Below are 27,419 nucleotides of genomic sequence, written 5' to 3' on the forward strand. Positions count from 1 at the left end.
CACTGTAATATATCTATATTACAATCATATTTAAGCACAATTTTAAAATTATATTTGGTTATATTTTAAGAATATGAATTACAAAGTTTAACAAAATTAGTGAAATAATAAACTTCATAATTTATAAGAAAATCAAGTTCATTTAGTGTCAGCACATTTTCAGTTACTACAGAAAACAGTTCAAGGTCTCACAAGCAATGCAACATTTTTATTTTTCACAGTTGCTAAAATCAAATATTAAATAATTTAGTTACAAAGTATTACGTATACACACAACTACTTGTAACAGCATGACCAGTTACTTTCTTGAAAAGCCAAGGAAAAAATATTATACTTTTATTTACATATTGCCCGTAATATGTGATGGGTTTTTTCTAATTTTTAAAAAAAAGTACATTTGAATAAAAACTGAACCAGAACGCGCCACCTAAAAGTTACATCCTATTGTCAGACATCACTGTCTTTGTAACAACTGCAGTACAATTTAAGAATCAACTTCATCCTAAAGAAGAGCATTAAAAACAAGAAATCTAGCTATTTAAAGAAATCATGCTTCCATAATAAGAGTATCCTTTACAAAAAAGAAACCATAAAGAACGCAAAATTTAACTTTTATTCACAACACTGCCATACTAAATGTAAACTTTTCAATTGTTTCTTTTCCTATAGATACGTTCTTCCTCTTCACTGAGACCTTGTCCTGAAGAGCCTTGATCCTTTTTATTGTTGCACGAATGTACTTAACTTGGGAGCCATTTAAAGAAATTAGCATTCCCAAAGTTTGAATACCTTTCCCTAAGGTATAGGTAGTTTTCTATTTAGGTCTCTATATGTTCATGTAAAAGTGACTGGCTTTTCATGTGACTTATAACACTTTACCAACAAAGGAAGCAATATCACTTAGCCTAAGTAATGTGTTTAACAACTAAAGGACCAACTCTGACCTAGGAAGTAAACCTAGGACCATTCCTGGAAATGGTTCTTGTTAGTAAAGATCAAACAATTTTCAGTTTTACTGGTTTTGGTTTAGTCTAATGATCAGGTTCACTTAGATACTATCTCATTCTCACTGTATTATGCAAAATGCTTTAGGAGAGCTGATAAAACTGTAGAAAATACTGATTTTTCTATAGTTTATACTCCCCAGCATTAATGATACTGCTATACTGAATGTGAAAGTAAAGCAATCCTATTTCCCCCAATACAGCTTCAGTTCTAGTACACAACTGCCCTGTCTACTGCCAAAACTGAATAAAAGGTGGGGTTAAGGAAGCCATACTTCCCTAGGTTCTGTCAGGCACTCCACTGGCTGTTTTGTTTTTTGTTGTGTTTTGTTTTTTCACTGAAATAAAGAACTTCACTTACTTAATCCTTTGTGACTACTCCTCCCCAATATACAGGTCATATATAAACTGAACATCTCCAGTACCTAATGTACCCTTTAAAAGTCTATATCCAAGAAATTTCTATTTAACCAATGTAATATGGTCATTTAAAATTGTCACAGAATAATTTTTAAAAGCAATGGCATACTTAGTTCTCAGTCCAGAAGTCTTATATACACATCCTACATTAACTATCATATTTGAGATGTAGAATTTCTTAGGATACATTACATGCAGAGTAACTTTTAACCATAAGCTTGAAACAACTGCTGCATTAGAATCAAGCAACATCCAACACTCCAGCAGCCACAAGTTGCCGGGACAGCCAGTCCAACCCTTCATAGAGCCCCATACCACTTCGAGCATCACAACCCTGAATATACCAGCTCCTACCACAGCATAGTTTATGGAGACTGAGAAGTTCAGTGATTTCTTCTACTGATAATGCTCCAGCAACATCCTAAAAGACATAAAACATAATTTTTATCAGTCCTTCCAAGTGATCATTTTTTTCTCTTTGGTTTATATAGAAATATGCTGATAACATATTTTTCAAACACGTTTAAATTTTTTTTTTTTTGGAAAGGTTTCTCTGTGTAGTCTAAAATTCAAAGGTCCATTTACCTCTGCCTGACTGTTGGGATTAAAGGTGTGTGTGCTATCACTGCCTAGCAGCTGATACCATTCAAATTGAATCCTAAACAAAAAGTATATTTATTTTTAGCAATTATTTTGAGATTAATTGAACTTAAGAGTTTTGGTTAGAAAAAAAAAAAGAGTTTTGGTTAGAACTATCTATATATATTAAGGATAATATAATGAAATCAATCACAGCTATGCCTCCTATCTGAAAGACCTAGGTCACCATAAGGCATCAGCCATCTGGCCCCTTCTCACCCAAAAAGGAAAGTACATATATAACATAAAAATGGTTTATGCAGAAATTATAATATAAAACTTTTATTATTTTCCACCCTTGATCCTTCCCAAGAACAATGAATAGTAGTGATTTCTTGTATATTTTTCCAGAAAATTTCCATGTACAATCAAAATGCATAAATTTTATGTCTTGCTGGTTTGCATCTTAACAGGAAGGTATTTTTCAATTTAATGTTAGCAACACATGTAGATTATCAATCATAACATTAAAACTGCATCTCTTTGCATGGATAAAGTATAACTTATTTAAAAAATCCTGCCATTATGAATACATGAAATCACAATATGCTATTATTATAATATGCTATTATAAACCTGTATCTATTATTAGCCCTCTGTAGCACGATTAACCACAGACAATAATTGGAGTTCAACCTGAAGGTCAGAAAAGTAAAACAGCCAGCCACTGTCTCTTACCTCTACCTCAGTCCAAAATGGCGATCCTGCCTCCAGGAATCCTCAGAATAAGGCTGCCTGTCTTACATTCTTCTCTAGTGCTAGGATTAAAGATGTGCACCACTACCACCTAGTTTCTATGGCAAACTAGTGTGGTTACTGTGATTAAAGGTGTGTGTCATCACTGCCTGGTCTCTAAGGCTGACCAGGGCAACTATTTCAACTCTCTGATCTTCAGGCAAGCTTTATTCATTAAAATACAAATGAAATATCACTACAGCCCTCTCCATTCATGGATTCAACTAACTGGTTTAAATTTTTTCAGATTTTATTATATGCCCATTCTGAACATTCCTTGCTCCTACTCATAAGCAACAACCAGTAAAACATTTCCTTACAGAACATGCAGACTTGTACGTGTTATTATTCTCTAAACAATGAAGGCTAACATACCATTACATACCACTTACATCTCACTAAGTCTTATAAGTAATCTACAGACGATTTCAGGTATTTAGGAGAATGTGTGAGTTATACACAAATACTAATTATAAAAAGAATTTAAACATCCAAAGGCTTTGTGGTATCTGTAAAAGGTCCTAGACCCAATCCTCCGTGAATCATAAGGGACAACTGTGTACTCACACAGATATATAAGTTAAGTTTATCTATATTTACAAAATTATCTTCAGTAACATGATATACTACTATAGACCCTGAGAGTAAAGAGGTATATGCATCTAAAATCTGAACACATGTTGCCGTTGTCTTAAATAAATTGCTTAATAACCATGCCAGCAGTGTATGACTCTCTAAGGATTCTTGATAGTTCATCTTCAGCAACATCACAAGCATCTTGTTTGCATGTGTACTGGTCAAGTAAGAAATGATGTTTCAGTTCTTGCCTAGTTTGCCTGTTCTTGTTAACTTTTAGTGAGATGAAAGTTCTTTACTCTTCATTCTACTTTCCCCTCCTGTGGCATCTACTATATTCTACTTTACTTCATTCAAAGAATGGCTCCATGGTTAAAAGCATTGTCTGCTCTTCCAGAAGACCTGGGTTTTATTCCCAGTACTCAATTGTTCCAACAACTATGTGGCTTTTGGCTTACAAATGTCTATTATCTCCAGTTTCAGGGTCTCTGACACCCCTCTTCTGACCTCTGTGGGCACCATATGCACCATATGCATGCACAAACATACATGTAGAGTAAGTACCCATACACAAAACTTGAAATTAAAAACCCAAGCACTACTTCCCTTAAAAGCATTCTCCCCTTCCTGTGAAGCTTAGGTTCAACATTTAAGAACCTAGCCTTTCCCACCTAATCCTCCATCTTTTCCATTCAGTCACAATTCTAACTGTACCCTATAAAAGTCCTCTAATCTCCACCTTTCTATTCCTCTGTTCCAGGTATTACATGTATTACATGTCCTACTTTTACTAACTGGCTATGGTTTTTTTCCTACATTTTTTCTATCCTCAATATTAGTCTTAAAATTTTGGTATGGTGTTATCATATACTAATGAGTCCAAAAAGTGGGTTATCTTTTCTTTTGAATAAAATCTTAACTTTTTCATCTAGCCCTGGAAGGCCTTTACAGCATGACCAAATAGATTATTAATCTAGGTTTTCTTCATCTTCTGAATGTCACATGTAAATTAGTATGATGCTCCTTAAAAATAATCCATGCTATTTTCTCTTCCTTACTATTTCTTTCACCTATGCACCCGAAGACATCTATAAATTCATCATATCACAATTTTAATTCCAATCTTCTAACCCAATCCCCCCACCATATCCATTTGAAGGATCAAAACCAGGGCCATGCATATACTGCATGAGAGCACTACAAATCAGCTAAACCCAGCCTTTATTGTCTTGAGGCAGGGTCAAGCTATGTAGCTCATACTAGCTTTGGGATTTCTATATAGGCCAGGACAGATCCTCCTGATCTTGCTCCCTAAATACTACATTTAGATCCTTTAAGATACCACTTCATTTAGAATAGCTCTGCCTCCTTACTGAAGTTACTTCTCAGTTTATCTTCATTAGAATATAACACATCATATACATACACAAGAATGCATTACCTGCATCAATTACTTGATTAGTGTGTTTGTGTGTACTCTAGGATACCAAAGTAACACTTCCACAGCAGAAATTTTATAGTTAATGAATTGACTCTTGGAAATCTTCTCAAATGACTTATGACTGAAGCATAGGCTATACAAAGCTACTAAAGTAGTAAATGTTCTGATATAAAAATCCATTACCTGTTTATTAGCAAAAATCAGGAGCAAGGCATCTCGGAGTTCTTTTTCTGTTAACAACTTTGCAAGTTCACTGTGTGCTTCACTGATTCTGTCTCTATGACTGCTATCAACAACAAATACAACAGCTACCAAAATACACAAAAATATTCAAGTTATTCGTTAAATTTCAGTTAAATTAACAAAGTACCATTCATTATTAGATAGTAATAATTTAATAACATAAATTAGTCTAGCTAATTTTTTTACCATCTATTTTCATTTAAAGGCTGCCTATTTAATAGCAGGACTTAATAATTAATGATGATCTTGAGTAGTTTACATAACTTCACAGGTTTATTTTCTTCTTCTCTGATAGGATTTATAAAACTATTAAATACAAATTCCTCTCTGTCTGTCTGTCTCTCTCTCTCTCTCTCATGAAAATGTGCTTAAAAGCTATCTTGAGGCTACCTGTTCTTTGAAAACTCCCTTTACAAAGAGGCTTACAAAAGCAGAGGAAAACTATTTAGGTGGAGAAGATCAGGAGAAGGAAGGAGGATAGTATGATGACACATACATATGAAAATACAATAATGAAACTCATTACTTTGCATGCTAACTTAAAAAGGTTAAACACACACACAAAGCCTTGATGTTCTGGCGCACACCTTTAATCTCACCACTCAGGAGGCAGAGGAAGAAAGATCTTTATGAGTCTGAGTGCAGCCTAGTCTATATAACAAGTTCCAGGCCAGGTAAGGCTACATGGTGAGACAGTTTCAAAAACTTAAAAAAAAAAAAAAAATTGATACAATCTTTAAAATCTAAGATACCACCATGATTATATAAAGTTTCCTTCTCCTTCAATAAGGTATCATCATGATTATCTCTCTAGTTTTCTTCTTCAAAATTATGGCTCATACTAACCATAATATCAAAATTTCCAGGGTAAAAATAGTTAGTCTAACATTTAAATGGGAATAGGACGATGACATACAAAATAGGTGTATTAGTATGCTGGATGGGTGTTGCACAAAGTGTAGAATGGAGCCAAGTGTGACAAAGGCTAGATGAAATGCTGGAATATGTGCCATTTGGTCCAGAGAAAACTCTGATGGGTTCCTCCGGGAACACACTGATTATAAATCAGGGAGTAATGCTGTTGAGCAATAACAATAAGCTAAATGTTGACCTCAGAATACACATATGTGCCACAAACACAACTTCATGTTACTTTATTGTCAGTAATCGTACCCATAAGAATACTGATTCAACTTTAATAACAACCAAGAGGAGGTAAGCATGTTTTTTATTCTACAAAAATGGCCTTTCATGAGTAAACTAAATGTACATATCCCAGTTTGGCCATTTCTTTGAAAATTTAAATAAAATGCATTCACATTACACTGTCCACCATCCTTCCCACTCAGATTCCACTATTATTCTTCTAAGTAACAGTTTTGCTAGTTAAATCAGAGGACTAAAATTCATCTTAAGAATTTTTTTAAGTTAAAATGTCATTTTTGACTCATACCTTGTGTATTGAGGTAATAATGTTTCCACAATGGTCTTAATTTGTGCTTTCCACCAACATCCCAAATGGTAAACTTCAAATTTTTGTATTCCACAGTTTCCACATTAAAACCTGTTTTGTCAAAACATTACTTTTATATTGTACTTATATTTAACAATGAATGACACATCAAACAAAAGCAAATCCCTGTTTATATTTTTGAGATAGCAATCGTCTGCTATAGCAATAGCTACTGAAGCCAAACCAACTTTGGGAAATGTCTACCTTTAATGTTAGACCTCTACAGTTTCACCAGGGTCCTCAGGACCTGGAGTCCATTACCTACCAGCTCTGTACCACTGCTACCTCCTCATTCCTAATGTCAGTCAGATTCTGTAAGCTTTTATTCCACCCAACTGCCCCATCAACCTTTAGTCCTCTGCAATGTCACCATGCATATTTCAGCGCCTACAACCATGATCTCATTGTTTGTGTCTTAGAGCCAAGAAAGGGAACCTGTATAACAATATCACACTCAGAATTCAGCTAGCTACAAGCTAGTTGGCTGTCAGTATTCAGACTTACCAATTGTGGGAATAGGCTGCATGAACTCATCTTGTTTTAATTTGAATAAAATAGTAGTTTTTCCAGCACCATCTAATCCTAATGTAACTACTCGGATTTCCATTTTGGGTCCAATATGAACTCTGTTGTCCTGCAGTTTTGGAAAAACTGAAGTCAGAATAAGACAATATTCATGCTTTTTGTTTTCTGTTTGTTTTTTAACCATGTTGAATGACAGACCTTATCTGTCTAATCTCCAGGTGCATGCACACACAATATATGCACACACATGTAAATATCACACAGAAATTTAATACCTAAAAAAGTGATAATTAAGAATAAAGACCACCATTAAATTTTAAGAAATATTTGTTAAAAATATAATATTGGTATATATTTTCCCAGATGTATTCCACATTGGATAAGAAGCATAAAAAATTTACTTTTCTTTTTTTGTTTATTTTTCTGGTGCTAGAAAACAACTCAGGGCCTCATCCTGTAACAAAAAACAAACAATATATCCCAACTCTCCAAACATGCTTTTGAAAACAGTATTATACAAGTAATACAACTATTATTTTTCATTTGCCATATGTTATGGAAAGTTTTCACTTTAATATATACTGGCAAAACTATTTTGATAGTTTATCATCTGTGGACCATGATTTAACCGATCTGTTAGATTTTAGATCATTTCTGAATTTTTGATTTTTACAAAGAATTATGAAATGAACATACATACATATACATATTCCTAACTTCTCTCTACTATAAAAATGAAACTAAATAGTAAGCATTTACTAGACTATGTTTTAAATTTATATAAAACTTTGTACAATACTTCCTGACAGTTAAGTACTATTTGTTATTAGAAATTATTGTTTTGCAGCCGGGCGGTGGTGGTGTGCGCCTTTAATCCCAGTACTCAGAAGATAGAGACAAGTGGATCTGTAAGTTTGAGGCCAGTCTGATCGACAGAGCAAGTTCCAGGCCAGTGAGGGCTGCACAGAGAGACCCTGTCTTGAAAACAAGCAAAAACAAGAACTATTGTTTTCCTTCCTTTTTTAGAGTACTATTTTAACTTTCTTTTTTTTAATATGTAACTTATTTTTATTTTATGTTCATTAGTGTTTTGCCTGCATGTATGTCTGTGTGAGGGTGTCAGTTCCCTGGAACTGGAAATATAGACAGGTGTGAGCTACCATGTGGGAGATGGGAACTAAACCTAGATCCTCTTAAGAGCAACCCAATGTTAACTCTGAGCCATCTCTCCAGTCCACAGAATACTATTTTTCTTGACTTTCATGAGTCAAAGTTTTACTGCCTTTTAATACCCTTTTTAGAATATTATTTTCTTTTCAAATGTTAATATTTTTAGAAACTTATGAGATATTCCTTTTCATTCTACTTAAGTTCAATTGTTCTATAAGCATCAACTTAATATATTGTGGGCTCCAAAATATGAAGTGTAGTTCAATACTACATCTCAAAAATAAAATTACATAAGGATAAAAATCAAGTTCTGAGAACCCCAGATACTAGCTGAGAAGCTATAGCACTCAAATCAGTAGAAAATCAAGAAGAGAACTGCGGCAGCAAGCCGGGCGGTGGTGGCGCACGCCTTTAATCCCAGCACTCGGGAGGCAGAGGCAGGCGGATCTCTGTGAGTTCGAGACCAGCCTGGTCTACAAGAGCTAGTTCCAGGACAGGCTCCAAAACCACAGAGAAACCCTGTCTCGAAAAACCAAAAAAAAAAAAAAAAAAAAAAAAAAGAACTGCGGCAGGAACTGGTGGAAGAGTTTTATTAGCATGGGTAAGGTGTATTTTGATATCTAGTATTGCAAATAAAAAATAAATTAAGTTGAGACATTCTTAGTGTCCATCACTGTTCTTTCCTTACCAAACATAACAAGATATAAACTAGAACATTATAAAATACTAGTAACTGCATTCAGCATCTAATTAAAGTGATTATGGTGTGGAAGACAGAAATGGATCACTGTGACATCCTGTCCTCCAGACTAGTTCCAGGTTCAGAAGAGACCCTGTCTAAAAAGAACAAAGCAAAGAAACATAAAGCAAGGTACCCAACATCTTCCTCTGACTTCTACACATACTGGTACACATGCACATGCACAGACTGTCACACCAAACATTAACAGGTAAGATAATAAGTCTTATATTACATATTTTGGACATAATTAGATCATGGTACTTAGAACTGTTATCTGAAAAGGTAAAAACAGTCATATATCTTGTTATGGGGTGATTTTAGGGTGCACACTTGAAGAAAGGCATTCCACTTTTAAAAGTGGCGAAAGTATATAAAAATTTTTCTATAATTTTGAGGAATAAAACTAAGAAAAACTAAATGGTTTTGTATAGTGAACAGAGCGAAAAGAGTTAGGGGACGGGTAGAAGTCTTTACTGAACGAATTGTACACTGCAGATTTGACTTTCAACTCTGTAAATATTTTGAATAATTATGTAAAAAAATAATTTTAACTGTGCCTAAAAATAGCAAACAAGATAGAGTTCAAACACAACCCATTATAAAATCAAACAAATACTTCAACCACATATGGGTCTTCTTTGGAGTCTCTCTCTCTCAAAACAAAAACAATTAAAAATTTGATTGAAAGTCAAGCATGATGGTGCATACCCATAATACCAGCAACTGGGGAGTAGAGAAAGGAGGTTCAGACTAACCTCAGCTACACAGAAAATTCAAGGCCACCTGCTATGTGATACTGCCTCAAAAAAAAAAAAAATGTTACTTTGGGAAAAAACTGAGAAATCTGAATATTAGCTGGATAACTAATAATAAGTATTAAAAATGTAAAATTACTAAATGTTTTGGGTACAGTTTCATTTAAACTGGAAAATAACAGAGATTAAATCTCACTTGTTTCTATTTCCCACTGATTAAAGTTTTCATTGAAATTTTACAACTCATGAATTTCCTAGTGTTCTCTAAGTTGATGCTACTTATTTACAATCTGTAGAAAGCATAGGTAAAAACAAGTGCAGTACATCACCTTTGTAAAAGTGACTGGGATACTGGCATCCAACTGAATGTGATCTGCAACTTCTGTAAACTGCTGTTGCTGTTTCTGCAATGTTTCTAACAATCTTGTAATTTCTTGTTTTGCCAAGACAACTCTGCAATCATCCTAGAAAACAAGATGGTATTTTCCATAAAGTTTTTCCATTTTTAAAAATGGATACTTCATCAACTTTCAATAAAGACCATTTAACATTACAGTATAAAAAGTAAATTTTAGAAGCTAAGGAGCCACAGTTCAGTTGATGAAGGGCTTGCCTCACAAGCGTGAGAACTTTGAATTCAATCCCCACCCAGCACCTATGTAAAAAGCCTGGTACAGTGGTACTTGCTTGCAGTCTGAAGAGGGGTAAGGTACACTACATTCGTAAACTTGTGTTGTTTGAGCTCACTGAGGAGCTGGCTCAGGAACTTCAAAGCCAAGTCTGCTTATGTTAAGTGTCCTCAAAACTCCTTGTCTGGTTATGGGATGGCACCTTAACTCCATGACAAGAAAGAGGACAGCAAATGAGATCAAGAGTAAAAACATCGCCGGGCAGTGGTGGCACACACCTTTAATCCCAGCACTTGGGAGGCAGAGGCAGGAGGTTCTCTGAGTTCGAGACCAGCCTGGTCTACAAGAGCTAGTTCCAGGACAGGCTCCAAAGCCACAGAGAAACCCTATCTCGAAAAACCAAAAAAAAAAAAAAAAAAAAAAAGAGTAAAAACATCATCTCTTAGGTTTCTATTGCTAAGAAAAAACAACATAATCAAAAGAAACTTAGGGAGAGTTCATTTCAGCTTACAAGTTTCACATCACAGTTCATTCCCAAGGGAAGTCGGGGCAGGAACTCAAATAGGGCAGGAGCCTGGAAACAAGAACGGATGAAGAGGCCATAAAGGAGTCCTGCTTTACTGGCTTGCTCTCCATGACTTGTTCCATCTGTTTTCTTTAGCACCCAGGACCACCAGCTAAGGGGTGGCACCAGTGAGCTGGGCCCACCTACATCACTACAAGGTTGCCCAACGGTCAATCAAATGGGGACATTTCGTCAATTGCCATTCCCTCTTCCAAAATCACTCTAGGCTGTGTCAACTTGACATAAAACTAGCAGCACATATCATATCCTTAGAAACAGCTAAATCATTCCAAACATGTTACTATTGTTTGTTTATCCCACGACATAAAAGTGCCTACAGTCAAAAAGAGAAGTATGAAGTTCTGCCACAGAAAGCTCGTTCATGGAAAGCTCAACTGGGAACTCCAGCTGGCTCCCTCAACTTCTCCAGCTGATTTCTGTTGGATATTCTGAGCACTTGTTTGGATAATGTTATCAAATACCTGTGGCTATTTGTTCTTTTATTTGGGAGCCTCACCCAAGGCCCTGCTCTGCCTGGAAGTCCATCAAGAACTCCAGCTGGCTGTCTTAATGGGACTTCCCTAGTCAGTTTCTGCCAAATATGGTAAGCTCCCAGTTTGACTATGCTATGTTTCTACTGTTATATTTTTCTGAAAATGTCATCTGAGGGGACAGTCTGCTCTGCCAGAGACTCTAGCTGGTTGCCTTAGAGACATTTGCCCAGCCGGTTTCTACTGGATGCTTTGAGCACCCAATTTGATGTTTTCCTTTCTCTCCCTCTCCCTCCTTCCCTCTCTTTCTCTCTCTCTCACCTATCTTTTTATATAAATCTATCATCCATCACCTATCTATCATCTATCACTTACTACTTATTCTTTAATTTGGCTTGATAGACACTTCACTCATTCAAAACTGAAAGTATGGCTGTTGTAAATAATTTTCAGGAGTCATAGAGAGGAGGATCCCTAAGGTTCAGGAAGTCCATATGTAACAGGAGGTATACCACACTCCTCAGAACACTTGAGAGCATCCTTTGCCTTCATGTGTATGTACATTTGGACATACACATACATACTTTCACAATACAGGTGTATGTGCACACATGCAACATACATAAACTCTTCTGTTATTACTTTTAAGGCAGGGTCTCACTGTATAGCTCTAGCTGGTCTAGAATTCACTTTGTAGACTAGGCCAGACTTAACTCACAGAAATCAACCTGACTATGCTTCCCTAGTGCACACCCAGCTATATAAACTTTTTTGAATTTTCAATTTTTATTTGTATACATCTATTAATAACTTCACATCTAGAACTTAGCATCAACATGACCAAGAATTAAATAACAAATACTGAAGTGGGGGAAAATGAAAATTATATGTGCATAAGTGTTTTGCCTGCATATATGTCTATGTATCACATGTGTGCAGTGCCTGTGAAAATGGGCTTGGCATAGTTGAAAAAAATGACATTACGGGGATCTAGAATCGAAGGTTTTATGACAGGAACAGCATATGAATAGGAAGACACTAGTATGGTTAAGTGAAACAATTTGAAGTTAGAGACCATGTCCTAAGAGTAATGTTAACACATGCTGTCAAACCCAGTCACTAAAGAAATGAAAGAGTAAAGCGTATCTCTGATTAACTGTACACTTAACATTAAAAGTATAGCCTAGCTACATTTGAATTACCTACCTGCTGTAAAGTCTTTTCGCAATGGAGACAGGCTGTTGAAACCTGAGACAAGAGAATAGTCATATCCTCTTGTTGCTGCCTGAGCCAAATGAGCTTTTCTCTCACATGGGCATCAACAACACTTAGAGCCATTTCTTCTTGACGACAAAGAGTTTCATGTAAATCAGAAAAATAAGCTCGGACACATGATCGGGCATTCTCTGCAGTACCTGGGACCTATGAAGACAAAAGTAAAATTAAAACAATTAAAACCTAGCCGGGCGGTGGTGGCGCACGCCCTTAATCCCAGCACTCAGGAGGCAGAGGCAGGTGGATCTCTGGGAGTTCGAGACCAGCCTGGTCTACAAGAGCTAGTTCCAGGACAGGCTCCAAAACCACAGAGAAACCCTGTCTCGAAAAACCAAAAAAAAAAAAAAAAAAAAAAACTAAAACCTTAAATACTTTATATGTAAAGTACCAAAATTTAAATATCATCTTCGCCCTTAGAGATTTTAATCTGTCCATTACACCTTTTCCTATAACTATGTATGAACTTTGAAGTTTAACTGTTAATAAATTATACCTGAAACAAATTGGAACCTGATCTCCAGCTTACCTATCTCCAAACCTAATTTCAGTAAATAGAAACTTCAACAGGTGATTGAAGTTTAAAAAAAAATGCGAAGAGAAGGGTCTGGAGAGATGGCTCAGTGGTTAAGAGCACTGATTGTTCTTTCAGAGATCCTGAGTTCAATTCCTTGAAACCACATGGTGGCTCCCAACCACCTGTAATAAGATCTGGTGCCCTCTTCTGGCCTGCGGGGACACATGCAGGCAGAACATTGTATAGTAAATAAATAAATCTTCAGAGAGAGAGAGATCCAGAGCGGAGTTTAAAGAATTAAAAAAAAAAATTGAAGAAAGCAAAGAAAGGAGGAAGGAGGAGGGAGGGAGAGAGAAGAGGGAGAGAGATGGACGTCTCTTTCATATTCCATAACTAGACTTGGCAAATTCTGCTGACTTCAATATAGTTACGGCATCTAGTCAGGCTTTACTGCCACCACCTCCAGCAAACTGATTCACACAATATAATTTCCCATCTGATTATGGTAAACAGTCTTCTAACTTCTCTTAACTTCCTGACCAATCAAACTACCCACCAATCACTATTGACAACTAATTGCCAAGTTAACTATTCTTTAGAATCTCAAATTTCATCCTCTTTTTATTGCTACTCCAGTATTGCAAGACACAAACATGTCTAACTAGATGATTCCAACAGTGTCTTAATAGATCTTCCTGCTTTCAGTGCTACTGTCCTTCCAACCCACTTCTATATTTAACAGTAACATTCTTAATGTAAATGTAATTATTTCATTCCTATGTCAATAGTTTAATGGCTCATATTGCAAGTTCTAAATTCCTCAGCACAACTATTAGATTATGGAATGATTTAGTCTTTAATTCTTCAATTTTTCTTCTTCTCCAACCCAACACAGAGCTCCAAACAAAGTGAATTTCTTTAAGAACCTACAATTAATCCGTCCAGCCCTTACTTACAATCACTTATGTGCATTCTTCCCTTCGTGGGATAACTTACACCTGACCCACTCTTCTTTCTGACTGAATTCCTTCAAATCTCAGTTTAAACATCACTTATAGGAAGCCTTCCACGAACTATATGAAGTATTATACATCTTATGTACTACCAAGTATACTGTACTTCCTTCCCACAACAAAAAATAATTATCAAATCTGAAACTCTCTAATAGGATAGAGAATAAATTCCACGAAGCCAAAACATTTTCAAAACTTTATGTTCAGCATCCAGGACAGTGCTAGCACACTGTAATTGTGCAATAATTATTAGAAGGTGCAAAAAAGAGAATGAAGAGGTTAAAAAGACAAAAAGGCTAGAAAAGAATACACACATGTTCTGTGTGAGCCATTCCAATCCCATCTTCCACTATTTGTTCTCCTCCTTCAATGTGCTGAACAATTCCAACTAGTTTTCTGGAATAATCTGAGATTTCTTCAGTGAAGGTCCGTATGCAGTGAGCCATATCTAAAATTGAGGCTCGGATCTGGTTAGCTTCTGGTTCCAGTACCGAATGCTAAAAATACAATACAATTACAGGGAAAAATTCATAGTGGTGAGTGATGTCTACTGATTTACAAAAACTCCTTAAATCTCTTTTAATATAAATGAACATCAGCCACGAGAGGTTTTTGTAACGTACAACATTAGAAGACAAAAAATACTAATTTATTTTCACTCCTTTTCAAGAGAGCTATACTATGAAGAAATAAATCAGAAGTTGAAAGTACATGTACTGTTTTACAAGAAACCAAGAGATCGCCCAAAATTATATAAGCGTTATCAATAGATATAAATATTATCAAAGAAGTACAGTATTATAAGAGCATGTAGCCGGGCGATGGTGGCACACACCTTTAATCCCAGCACTCAGGAGGCGGAGGCAGGTGGATCTCTGTGAGTTCGAGACCAGCCTGGTCTATAGAGCTAGTTCCAGGACAGGCTCCAAAGCCACAGAGAAACCCTGTCTCGAAAAACCAAAAAAAAGAGCATGCACACAAATGAGACTTTCTGTCTCACGTTTGAGATAATCAAGAAGTCACTCTGAAATTATACTATTCAGAAACTAAAATCCTCAATTATTTTTCCATGCTAGAGACCAACTCATTAATCTCTAAACTTTCATCAGTTCTGAATACATATAAACAGGTCAACGAAAGCAAATGGTAGGCTGGTAAAATAGTCAAACAACTGAATTAAGTTCATACCTTGTGACCTTGGTGCTTTCCATATTCTTTGCAGACACAGCACATGAGTGGGCTAGTTTGACAACCTTCTTCCAAGCAAACAAACTCAATGGCATGCACCTGGTGCTGAGAGCACATGGTTTTCTCATGAGGTTTATCAGCTAGAGGCACTCGCCTATGCTTTGCTAATGTCTTTGTAGAATGAGTAACTTGAGAACACTCTGAACACAAGTGAGTTGCACACACAGTGCAATATACAGATGCAACGTGAGCTTCATCTTCATCACACCGTATGATGCTCTGATAAACAAAAAATTAATACCTTAAAACTGAAACCACTCATTAAAACATGACAAATTTTGAACTAAAAATCCCCACAATCTTTTCTATTTAACTTTACCAGACTCATATATGATGATCAAAAAAAGGAAATTTCTTAAGTCAATCATTCCAAATAGAAACAAAGAACTAAGGGATTAAACAAAAGAAAACCAAAGTAAGCAAAGCAAAATGGTGGCTCAAAATAAGTGGCTTCTAGAGCCAGAAGAAGTTCTGGAAACTTTAATCCATGATACAACCAAACACATTACAGAACAGAAGGAAGAAACAGAAAACAACCAGCTGCAGCTTAAGAACTAGTCAGCTAAGTACAACTTAGTTGGTCACAAGGATTTCCTTAACCAAACAAAGTTCAGCTCTTCCATTAACTAAACTATGCTTAAACTCAATATTGGTTTAGTCTGCTACACCCAGTACATAAATCAATGGCATACGTGGTATAAAGGCCATGTGATACCTACCTATCTAAAAAAATACTTTTTTTTTTTTTCAGAAAAGTAAGAAGCTATCTCTGAGACTAATTATCAACATATGATTCTGGGGCAAAAATAAATTTATTCTCATAAATAGTATCTTTCCCCCCAGTGCCAAGAATTGAACCAGAACCTTATAAATGCCAGGCAGATGCTATGCCATAGAGCTACATACAAAAACATCTCATAGACTCAGTTAGTGCAAAGATCTCTTCCATCCAATTTTAAAAAGAAATAGAACCATGGAAACATTACTAATTTCTTAGACTTAAATTCCCACTGCTTTAGTTACCTGTCATAAGAAGGTATAAAGAGAAAATAAGCACTATGCTGTATAAATAATCTCATACTAAGGCATGGAATTAACTGTGGAAACAAAAGACACCCTTGGCTCAAAATGGAAAATTCTGATCTCAAAAAATTTTTGTGAGCTGAATTGTGTGTGTGTGCGCATGTATTTTTTTTCCAAATATACACAAGTACTTTCCAACAGTTCTGCAGGGGAATAGATTACGATCAAGACCGAAAACCACTTATTTAGAAGTATTATCAGCTGCTAAATATTACTTCCAGTTTTTCAAGTATCAAAAAGCATTTCTTATGTCTGTTTGTGGTCCTGGGGCTCAAATATAGGAATTCATCCATGGTAAGCAAGTATTCTGCATAGAACCATACCAAATCTTTATAAAATGCACTGGAAGTGTATAAAAATAACCTTTCAGATAATGAAAAAGGCTTTGAAAACTTCTGTATGATATTAAAAGACTGTAATTAGCAAAGGAAACATTTAGTGTATTTTTCCAGAAATAAAAATTAGGAAGTAGACAAATGATACCATTTACTGTCAAATTAAATTTAAAAATGACCCGAAGATTGAAACTTATTTTGCAATACTGATAAATATGTATTTGTATCATAATATATTCATGCCTTCTATTTTCTAGGCCTTACAAATGATATATAAGGTCAACAGTATATAATATTCTCATGCTTTTAAAATAAAGGTAAAAGATATAACATATGAAAAAACTGTAATAGTTTTATAAATGAGAGCACTTCAATTAGAAAATTATTTTTCTAATTCATTTTAATAGAAAGAAAGTCAAAGGGAAGCTGCAATCAATCTATTGGGTTTTTTCCTCTTGAACCAAATCTGCAGTTTTTGAAGTCCATAACTAACACCACTCAGAGTTATTTAATGCAAATATCCTTCTATACAGAAATCTATCATTTGTTAACTAAGCTATGCAGACAGCTCTTGAAATGCTAATAATGTATTTTCACATTGTTAATGGATTGTTTTGGAAATATTTACCAGGCATCTGCCTGTCAGGATAATGTGCATAAAACATATTGCTTTGAAAATACTTAATATTAGCAAGCGCCTCAGATTCCACTGTTACATTTAAATTGGTTCACATCTAAACTGAAAGGCCTCTCATAAAGTTGGTCTATCTTTACTTGTATTTTGCTATTGAGGTTTTGCTTTGTATTTTCTATCCTAATATAGATTAAACATTTCTCTCATTCTCTGAAAATCTTCTATCTTAAAGCTTTCCTTAGAAATAACTGGATTATGATAAGGAAAGAATTTACTCGTAAAGAAGATCAGACACAGAACTTCAACAAATTTCAGTTTCTGTTTTACTTTTGAGGACAGTACTGACTTTGGAACTGTAATGTAGTAACAAGCTGTGTTTCTAAAAACTCAAAGATAAAGCAAACAAGGTAATATTGTGCTAATATTGGAAAATATTTTAGGATAAAAAAATTTATCTTACAATAAATATTTCAACCAGTCCCATCAGTACCTCTCCAGATATCCCAATGGCTTCCTCAGCAGATCCATACTGACCAATATGCCCATTCTGCAAACGCTCTAAAAGTTCCAGTAAAGCAAAGTTTTTTTTCAGTCCCCAAACACCTGAATCTCCTAGGAAAAACATGAAAACAAAAGTAAATGTAACAAATTGGAATTTTAATAAATTTACCTCATACTTTACGAGTAATTTCTTGGTTTTGTATTTTTATTTTTTCCCCAAGACAGGGTTTCACTATGTAGATATGGTCATTCTGGAACTCGTTCTATAGACTAGGCTGGCCCTGAACTCACAAAGATCTGACTGCCTCTGCCTCTGGAAGTTTGAAGCTAAAGGTGTGCACCACCATGCCCAGTAAGAGAACTTCTAACACATACAGTTCAGTCATTAGTCCTGCCTAAAAGTTGCCAAGTGCTTGTTAATATTACCAAAGACCCCTCAGCACTAGTAGATACATACATTACAAATCTTTTCTGGTTCACTTTTACTATATAAACAATAAGTATTTCATTATTTTTCAAATATTTTTATAGCTACGTACAATAAGAAATGCATTTTATATCATGATCCAAGCTAACATCTACAGCAGGAAAAATAATGTTTCACACAGTAGGGACTGGGGAGCTGGCTCACTGACTGCAGTGCCTGCTGTCAGGAGTAAGGGGAGTTGTGCTGCTGCAAATGCACAGAATGCAGGTGGGGATGGTGGCTCACTTATAATTCTAGCATCGAAAGGTAAAGACAGGGAATCTCTGGATCAAACAGTAGCAAGACTAGCAATACTGGACAATTCCCAAAGATTCTCGACATCAACCTTGATCATCCACATATAGGCAGATACATATGCACAAACACACATATAAACACACAAGTATGAACACAATACACAAAAACATGCATAGATTTTTTAAAAAAAACTTGACAAACTTTTATAATAGTGTGCAATATACTGCTGTGTTTTACTCTATTTCTTTTTAAAGATATTATAGGGGAGAGGAGTTTAGCTCAATGGCAGAGAATGTACTTAGCATGTATACAGCCCTGGGCTCAACACACACACACACACACACACACACACGTCGGAGGACAGGAATAAGCTGTTTACAATAAATTAAATTTATTTCATGACCACAAAATAAGCTACAATTCACATTTATAAATTACTGTATAAAATATACAATGGACATAAAAATTCATGTCTAAGTAAACTGCAACTAGAAGAGCTAAAGACTCCCGGCCTTTCTTTTAAACCTGTGACAGCCAATGATTACATAAATTCCTCATAGTGGGGGCTGGTGAGATTGCTCAATGGATGAAAGCACTGACTGCTTTTTACACAGGATCCAGATATGATTTCTAATACCCACACAATGGTACACAACCATCTGTAACTCCAGTTCTGAGGAACCTAACCTGTTTAGGCTTCCGCAGGTATCAAATGATACACAGATGCAAATAAAATAGCCATATACATAAAATAAAAATAATTTTAAATTTAAAAAGGACACCTCATAGAGGCTCACAACAAAGCAAGAGAATGAGCCCTCTGAGACTAGCCTCCAGAAAGGGTTACATGAGGACAGACAGCTCCTTTCCCCCAAGCAGAGCCCATAAGAACACTGCATATTCATGCACACACGTGCAAACACCCACTGCTTTAGAGCCTACAAGTAACAGTCACCTCATTCAGCAGTTAGGATCTTGGGAGTTTCCACAGACAAATGCTGTCTGCTATTACTGCCATCTAGTAAGTGTTTGTTAATAAAATAAAAATGTAAAAAGATAATAGTGACATGGTGTACCAGGCTCTTTTCCTGTTTGTCATCTCTTTCTTTAGAAACAAACCCAAAACATTTTCTGGTCTCTTAAAACTAGGCTATCTTTATCCTCCGCTTTGGCTTCAGTAGGCTCTTCTCTCAGTTGCCACTACACAGGTCACGAAAGCATGCCTTCCTCAGCTTTCCTGTCCCTCTTTGAGGCTTATTCCTTGTTTCCATTCGTCCCATGTATTTTACAAACTGAGGTCGATCTACTCCATTTATATGAGCATTTAAGTATTCAAAACAACCATTTAAAAATATTGCCTGAAAAATTTCCCCAAAATTTAGTCATTATGTAAGGAACACACAAACTCTCAGGAGTACCTAACAATTTCATAACTATAAGAAAATTTTACACTCTTGCTGGTTTATTTAAAACAACACAGATTTTTGTTGTTCCTGCAAATTCTTAGGGTTTATATGTGCTGAGATGTACTGAGAATGAACCACCTCCATGTTGCAGAAAAATTTACTTCAAATCATCATCAATCTCCTCTAAAAACTTTCACCTGAAGTTGACAGCTGACACTTTAATCCTGCTCACATTTGGACAGTTAAATGGAAACCCCACAGTCATTCCTAATTGTTAGAGGGTAGGGAAGTAGAATTTACCACAGGGACAGAAAGAGGAAAGCCATTAGTATTGCTCATCAGATGTAACAACTTACTGGACCAAAGAAGAGCTCAGATTAGGAACTGGTAAACAACAATAAAAGCAGTTTTCTTCTAGGAGGAATTAGATCATTTATATTTTTCTCAAAATTTTGCGATATATAATGTGTATATATATATATATAGTACCATATATAGTATATACTTGTATGTATAGTGTGTATGTATGTGTATATATATACACACATAATAATATATATATACACATTATATATATATATTATTTCTATGGTACAGATATAAAGAGACCTTTAAAAATCTGGAAGCTAGTAATCATACAGACGAATCACAGTTAAATGTACCCAAGTTATAGTCATTACAATCTTTATTAAAGACAGAGTTGGCATTGCTAATGTTGGTATGAAAGGAGTTGATTTCAACCTCAGATGTGACTAATTGCTCCCTGTCATAAGCTTCTGTTTTTAACATCAGAGTAACAATCCCCATACTGTGGTATTACAGAGAAAGTAGAGGGCTGTTCCAAACAGTAGAAAAAGGTTCTAGTCCTACATTTGTAAAATGTTACCATTTCTACACATCTAGTTGTAGGAAGAAATGATAATGAAAATAAATAAAAATAAATAAATAAAAATAAATAAATAAAAAGTCAACTAAATGAACCTTAAAACAGAGACTTCTCTTCCACCACTATTGCCTTAAAGTTTATAGTAGGTTAATGTTATCTATCATGATGTTACTAGTGTCTTACACTAGTTTATTGGCGAGTAGTCATAATACTTATTTATATGACAGACAGCCAAAACCTTAAAAGGCATGTTAAAGCCATGTTTCTTAGCATTTAAAGCCTAAAAATAGAGGCACCCTTGCTTCCTTTTATAGGTGAATAAATTATTTAAATTTTAACATATATCATGATTATATTCATCTTTTATTACATGCATGATATTTTCTGTGTGGATGTGTGTACACACATGTATAGAAGGGTGCCACAGCACAAGTGTGGAGGTCAGAGATAACCTGCAGAAGTCAATTCACTCCTTCCCCCAGTCCTGGTCTTAAGCAGTGCTAAAGACCAGGAAAAAAAAATCAGCCTAACAAACTATTTTGGAGAAAATTCTTTTACCTTACAGAGTAAATTATGAACTTATATTAAACTGTAAAATAATTTTTCACATGCTAATGTTCTACCTTCTAGATCTCTCAGCCAGTGAGATAGATCCTTGAATAAAGGCACTCGCTGCTAAGCCTGATCACGTGATTTGGGAACACACACACACACACACACACACACACATACACACACACACAGAGCATGCACACACAAAGATGTAAAAATTTTAAGTTTTAAAATCTGTGAACATTGATTCTGAAGTAGTTTTAGAAGTATACAAGGACCTCGCTGGCATCAGGCACACACCTTTAATCCCAGGACAAGGAAGCTAAAAGCAGGCAAATCTCTAAATTCAAGGCCAGTCTGGTCTACAAAGCAAGTTCCAGGATAGCCAGGGCTACACAGAGAGAAACCCTGTCTCAAAACAAAATTTAAAAAAAAGAAAGTAAGCTGGGCGGTGGTGGCGCACACCTTTAATCCCAGCACTTGGGAGGCAGAGGCAGGCGGATCTCGGTGAGTTCGAGACCAGCCTGGTCTACAAGCGCTAGTTCCAGGACAGGCTCCAAAACCACAGAGAAACCCTGTCTCGAAAAAAAACAAACAACAAAAAAAAAAAAAAAAAAAAAAAAGAAAGTATGTTGAGACTCAAGTGACTTAATATATATATTTTGACTACCGGCTCATTCATTTTTAAATAAAACAGTTAATGAATTCATGGCTTTAGGCAAAGGATTTAATCTATGATAAATACAGTATTTTCATTTCTTTGAATAAGGGTAGCATATATTTCTGATACTTCTTAAAGCTCTTAGCACTATGTACTGAATATAAATATAACCACCTCAGATTTCCATTGGTAATTAAGAGTGGTCTAGATAACAGTTAGAATCCCACTGACCTTACAGAAACTCAAATTCTGAAAGCTGCTGGAATTAATCTAAAAAGCCAAATGTAAAGAAACTGTTTCCTGTGTAGTTTGTGTTAACATGAATAAATTTCTACTTTAAATTCATACAAATGATTTTCCTACCGAGGTCTGTTACTTGTCGATCAAACGGGCAACGGATTGCTCTTCCATGTAGAGGCAACCGAGTAAGACAGTCATGACAGACTGTATGGCCACAAAGAAGGAGGCGAGGGACTTTATCTCCTTGCAAAGAGAAGACATCTTCACAAACCCCACACTCCAGAACCTAGTATTGGAAACAGAAATGTGTCTATAAACAGTATTGAAACAATATTGTAATACTTTAGATTTTATTACATTAACAGTATTCTTCCTGCATGTGTGCCTGCACACCAGAAGAGGGCCCCAGATCACATTTTAGATGGGTGTCAGCCACCATGTGGTTCCTGGGAATTGAACTCATGACCTCTGGAAGAGCAGCCAGTGCTCTTAACCTCTGAGTCATCTTGCCAGTCCCTACTTTTCATTTTAAAAGAACTGACCTAGTATACTGAATCAACTTTGTTACTTTATTCCTCCATGGGGAAAAAAAAAAAACTAAGTTATAAAACCTTAGTTCACATTTTTATTCATTTCCATTAGAGAAAACTTGCCAAAGTGAAACCTCCTTGAAACACTCTTATGTTGCAAATTAACATAATTAACATAATCTAATCTTCTGAAAACTGAATAGTAACAATTTGTAGTTCTATTGACATCCCCAATCAACAATCATTTCATTTTGCTTTTCTTTCCTTTTTAAAAAAAATGTTTTGAGATGTATGTTCATGCATGGATGTAGAAGAAATTCTAACTGATCTTAGTAAATAAAGCCTGGAGTCAGATATTAGGAGGTTGAAGATCTCCAACCAACCATATCACTCCTGTCTCCACCTCCCTAGTGCTGAGATTGAAGGCATGGAATCCCATGTGCTGAGATCACTTTGGTGAGAGCTCTGCTTCTCATATAGACTAGATGAATTTCGAAGAGCCCAGGGTGGACTTGAACTCACAGTCTGCCTCTGTCTCCTGAGTCCTGGGATTGAAGGTGTGTGTCACCAATGCCTGGCCTCTAGTGGCTTAGCTCTGCACTCTGTTCTTCAGGCAAGCTTTATTTGTCGAAGCACACATACACACAAAAATCAGTACATAGGATGTTTTGCCTGCATGTCTGTCCATGCACCATATTGGAGCAGTGCCCACAGAAGTTAGAAGAGAGTATCAGATTCCTTGGAACCAGTTACAGATGGTTGTGATCCACCATGTTGGTGCTAAGAATCAATTCTAGATCCTCCAAAAGAGCAGTCAGTGCCCTCAATTGATTAGTCATCTCTCTAAACCCAGTTTTATTTCAAAGAAAGATGACATTTCACTGAACAGCCCTGGTTGGAACTCAGTCCAAGATGGCTTCAAACATACAGTGATCCTCCTGCCTCTGCCTCCCAAATGCTAGGATTACAGGATGTACCACTATGTTCAGCTAATACACCACTGATTAAAAAAAACAAACAACAACAACAAAAAATTTCAATTTCTTTATTGATTCGTTATTAATAAGTAGCTCTTTCTGGGAAAATATTTGTCTATCTAGTTATAACTACAGGTATATAACTTACCAAAAAAGCAGTCAAAAAGACTCCTATGAGACTTGGCTCACTCTGACTCTCAGGTCCATGGGTTAGGATTTTATAAACAATAATTACATAAACTGTAATTATCATAGTATTTTCACTACTTTTACACTAACAATTGTGTTGTTTTCATTTTAATTACTTTTTAAAAATATTCACAATGAATTAATTATTCCATTGTCTACCAATCAGGACACTAGTCTGGTCCTGTACTCTTGCTTCCCTGCCATACGCTGCAGAGCCCTAAGGTCCAAGTGTGTCCCAGGACAGGTCAGTGTTTCTTGACTCTTGTTTTATTCTAATTAAGGCTAAATATTTGCCTTCTGGTTATCTTTTTACAGTTTTTCTTTTCATTAACCCAAAAATTCCCAAGTACCCTATCCTATCTTGGTCTACCCACCTATCACTACATTATCCTCGGACTCTGAATATCTATCCACCTATCCGACTCAAAGACTCCAATACTTTCACTAACCTGTCTTTCCCTCTTAGAACAAGAGCACAGAACAGTACGCTCCAAATAGCAAGCACCTATCTAACATGATAAAAAAAAAATTAAGTAATTCAGTCCACCACCAAGCACACATAAGACAAATTAAAAATAGAAAAGTTAGAGTAGAAATCTCATTAGACACATTACAATTTTAAACTTGATTCTCCAATACATTTAGACTGAAAAAATGAGATGCAGGCAGGATTGGAGAGATGACTTAGTGATTAAGAGCACTGGCTGCTCTTCTAGAGGTCCTAAGTTCAATTCCCAGCATCTAATGGTGGCTCTCAACCACCTATAATCATACTCCCTTAGGATCTGATGCTCTCTTCTGGTGTGCAGATGTACATGCAGACAAAACACCCTTATACTATGTATTTATTATACATAAATCTTTTTAAAAATTGAGATGCAAATATCTTTTACTGTAATTAAACTGGTAATTCTTATTTGCCTTGAATACTGGTATAGTTCAAAAGAAACAAACATAGTTTCAGAAAAAAAGGAAATAAATTATATTAAGCTAAATATATAAAGAAAACTTTATATTAAGAGTTCAATCTAACTCATTAAAGTGCAAAGAAAAACTACACCAAGAAACTTTTTCAAAAAAGTTGTTAATGTTTTGTATTGATGAAATGCAAGCAGTTGGAGGAAATGCAGGAAAACTGATAAGAAAAAAGTTACTGAGTAATAACAGCATCCATAAAAGCAATTCGGCAGTTTAAGGAATCTACTCTGAACTACCTTCACCCTTGGTGAGATTGTTGTCTCTACTGCCGGGGATCCCAGACTTCTGCACATCAGGCAAATCCCCAGTCCACATGTGACAAGATCAAGGTGTTATTCCTTAAATCACCATTTATCATTAAAAAAATGAAAACAAAGTAAACATATATATAAATACTAAATTGAAAGAGAAATTATAGTGCATTCATGCTATAACTGCAGGCCATTAAAGTTCTTACGTATGTACACAGAACACTGTAGGAGGAGGGTGAAAAGAACGTGCTCAGGAGAATAGATGGCACGATATTTATTGCAATCATGGAAAAAACTTTAAATTCACAAAATATTCTGCAGGTATTCTCCATTTGGCAAAAGCATAGTTCAAATGATTATATCTCAACAATAAAATATGCCTAATAATGAGGACTCCTCTACATTTCAGATCTTTATATCTATCATAGTAATTTGAATTCAATTCAATATACAAAGTTAACTGAATCAACAACCAATAAAAAAGATCACTAGTAAATTATTAGCATAAATTTCTCAAAAAAAAAAAACCTGTCTTTAAAAAAAGATAGCTACCATTTAACTGGTTAAAAGAAGGTGCAACTGGACTTGGTTCACTGTTATCAATTCAAGTGTACATTAAAACCACTTCAGGGAATTTAAAAACTGCACTGATGTCAGCACACTCAGAACGGTTACAGACGATCTTCAAAGTTACTCCCTGAGCTACTCACTCTTCAGATCTACGTTACAGCAGATGGGAAAACGAGCTTCACGTCCTTCTTCTAAAGAAAAAAGTACTAAATACTAACTAAGTCCTTCTAAAGTAAAAAGTACTTTAGTAAAGGCATTTTCTAAGTATATGGCAGAATCTTCCAAGCTACTGTCAAACCCCAACTATGCTGCAGTTGGAGACTTTTCGCAGGTTTTCACACTGTTCTATTCAAAGGCAAAGGGCGTCTCAAAAATGTAAGTGTAACCCAGCGGGGATGGGCACGCCTTTAATCCTAGCACTCCGGAGGTGGAGGCAGGCGGATCTCTGTGAGTTCGAGGCCAGCCTGGTCTACAGAGTGAGTTCCAGGGCTGGCTGCACAGTTACTAAGAAACTCTCTCTTGAAAAACAAAACTAGGTACATGAATGATTATAGCAACAATGCAATGTTGAAAAGCAGACTTTTACATACAACTAGCAAACGCTGGTTCCTCACCACTTGCTGTATTAACCTAAGCCTAGGGTTCCTTCCATGTAAAATGCGAATTAACGTCTACCTTTCGGGTCGATAATAGCAAGCTGAAACACCGACCATAGATACTCGTCTACTGTAAAGGCTGATTAAAGTATCTCCGCCAACTCGAGCCTGCGGAGGTTTCACTAGAAAACAGAAGAGCAGGGGAAAGACCAAGCCAGGTCAACTTCCACAGGCCCACGCGGTGCTTTTCACAGACAGCCCCATGGACGACGTGGACACCTGAGCTAGAAGACCATGCAACTTCAGGCCAGCGGGGCAAGGGCCGCGGCGGGGCAGGGAGGGCTTGTAACGCCCACCGGGGTCGGGTTCCAGAGGCCGCGCATCCCGTCAGGCCAAGCCTGGGCCGGACAGTCGCCATCAGGTCTCCAGGGCGAAGCGAAGGGAGGCCGCAGGTGGAGAAAGGAGCACGCGAGTTCCCTCACCTTCACTACCGCCGTCCCCCGGCTGCCCTGCCGCCCACTGTCTACTCCGGCTCCGGGTTTGTTTACAGCTAGGGCAGCCATCCTGGAAGGAGCGGCGCCACAGCAGCAGCAGCAGCAGGAGCAGCAGCAGCAGAGCCTTTAACTGAGAGGCGGGGTTGAGCGACCTACCCAGAAGCCTCAGCGCGAGCCGCCGGCACGCGTGCGCAATACAGGCGTGGCGCAGCTCCGCCTCCTCCGGCCTGTCCTCTTCCTCAGTCATTGGCTGTACGGCTTGCGCGTGGACGCTTTGTTTTTCCATGAAGGTGCCTGCGAAAAATGGAGGGAAG

The 27,419-nt window shown here is 36.4% G+C and overlaps 1 protein-coding gene across 2 annotated transcripts; it reads right to left on the bottom strand.

Annotated features, from left to right (window-relative positions):
• On the bottom strand, nt 1-27,234 carry Trim23 (tripartite motif containing 23). 2 transcript variants are annotated; one of them, XM_057789419.1, is made up of 11 exons: nt 27,094-27,234; nt 22,644-22,806; nt 18,041-18,162; nt 15,439-15,717; nt 14,565-14,747; nt 12,655-12,870; nt 10,093-10,227; nt 7,076-7,205; nt 6,512-6,622; nt 4,999-5,123; nt 1-1,845 (listed from the first exon to the last, which is right to left on the bottom strand). In XM_057789419.1, the coding sequence occupies exons 1-11, from the start codon at nt 27,172-27,174 to the stop codon at nt 1,666-1,668; spliced, it is 1,725 nt and encodes a 574-aa protein (XP_057645402.1). In that variant the 5' UTR covers nt 27,175-27,234; the 3' UTR covers nt 1-1,665. The 2 variants fall into 2 exon arrangements, with proteins under 2 accessions (XP_057645402.1, XP_057645401.1); XM_057789418.1 differs by having other exon boundaries at nt 18,011-18,162.
• Between the last annotated feature and the right edge of the window lie 185 nt (nt 27,235-27,419).

The sequence above is a fragment of the Chionomys nivalis genome, chromosome 15 (genome assembly GCF_950005125.1).
Source record: "Chionomys nivalis chromosome 15, mChiNiv1.1, whole genome shotgun sequence".
Lineage (NCBI taxonomy): Eukaryota > Metazoa > Chordata > Mammalia > Rodentia > Cricetidae > Chionomys > Chionomys nivalis.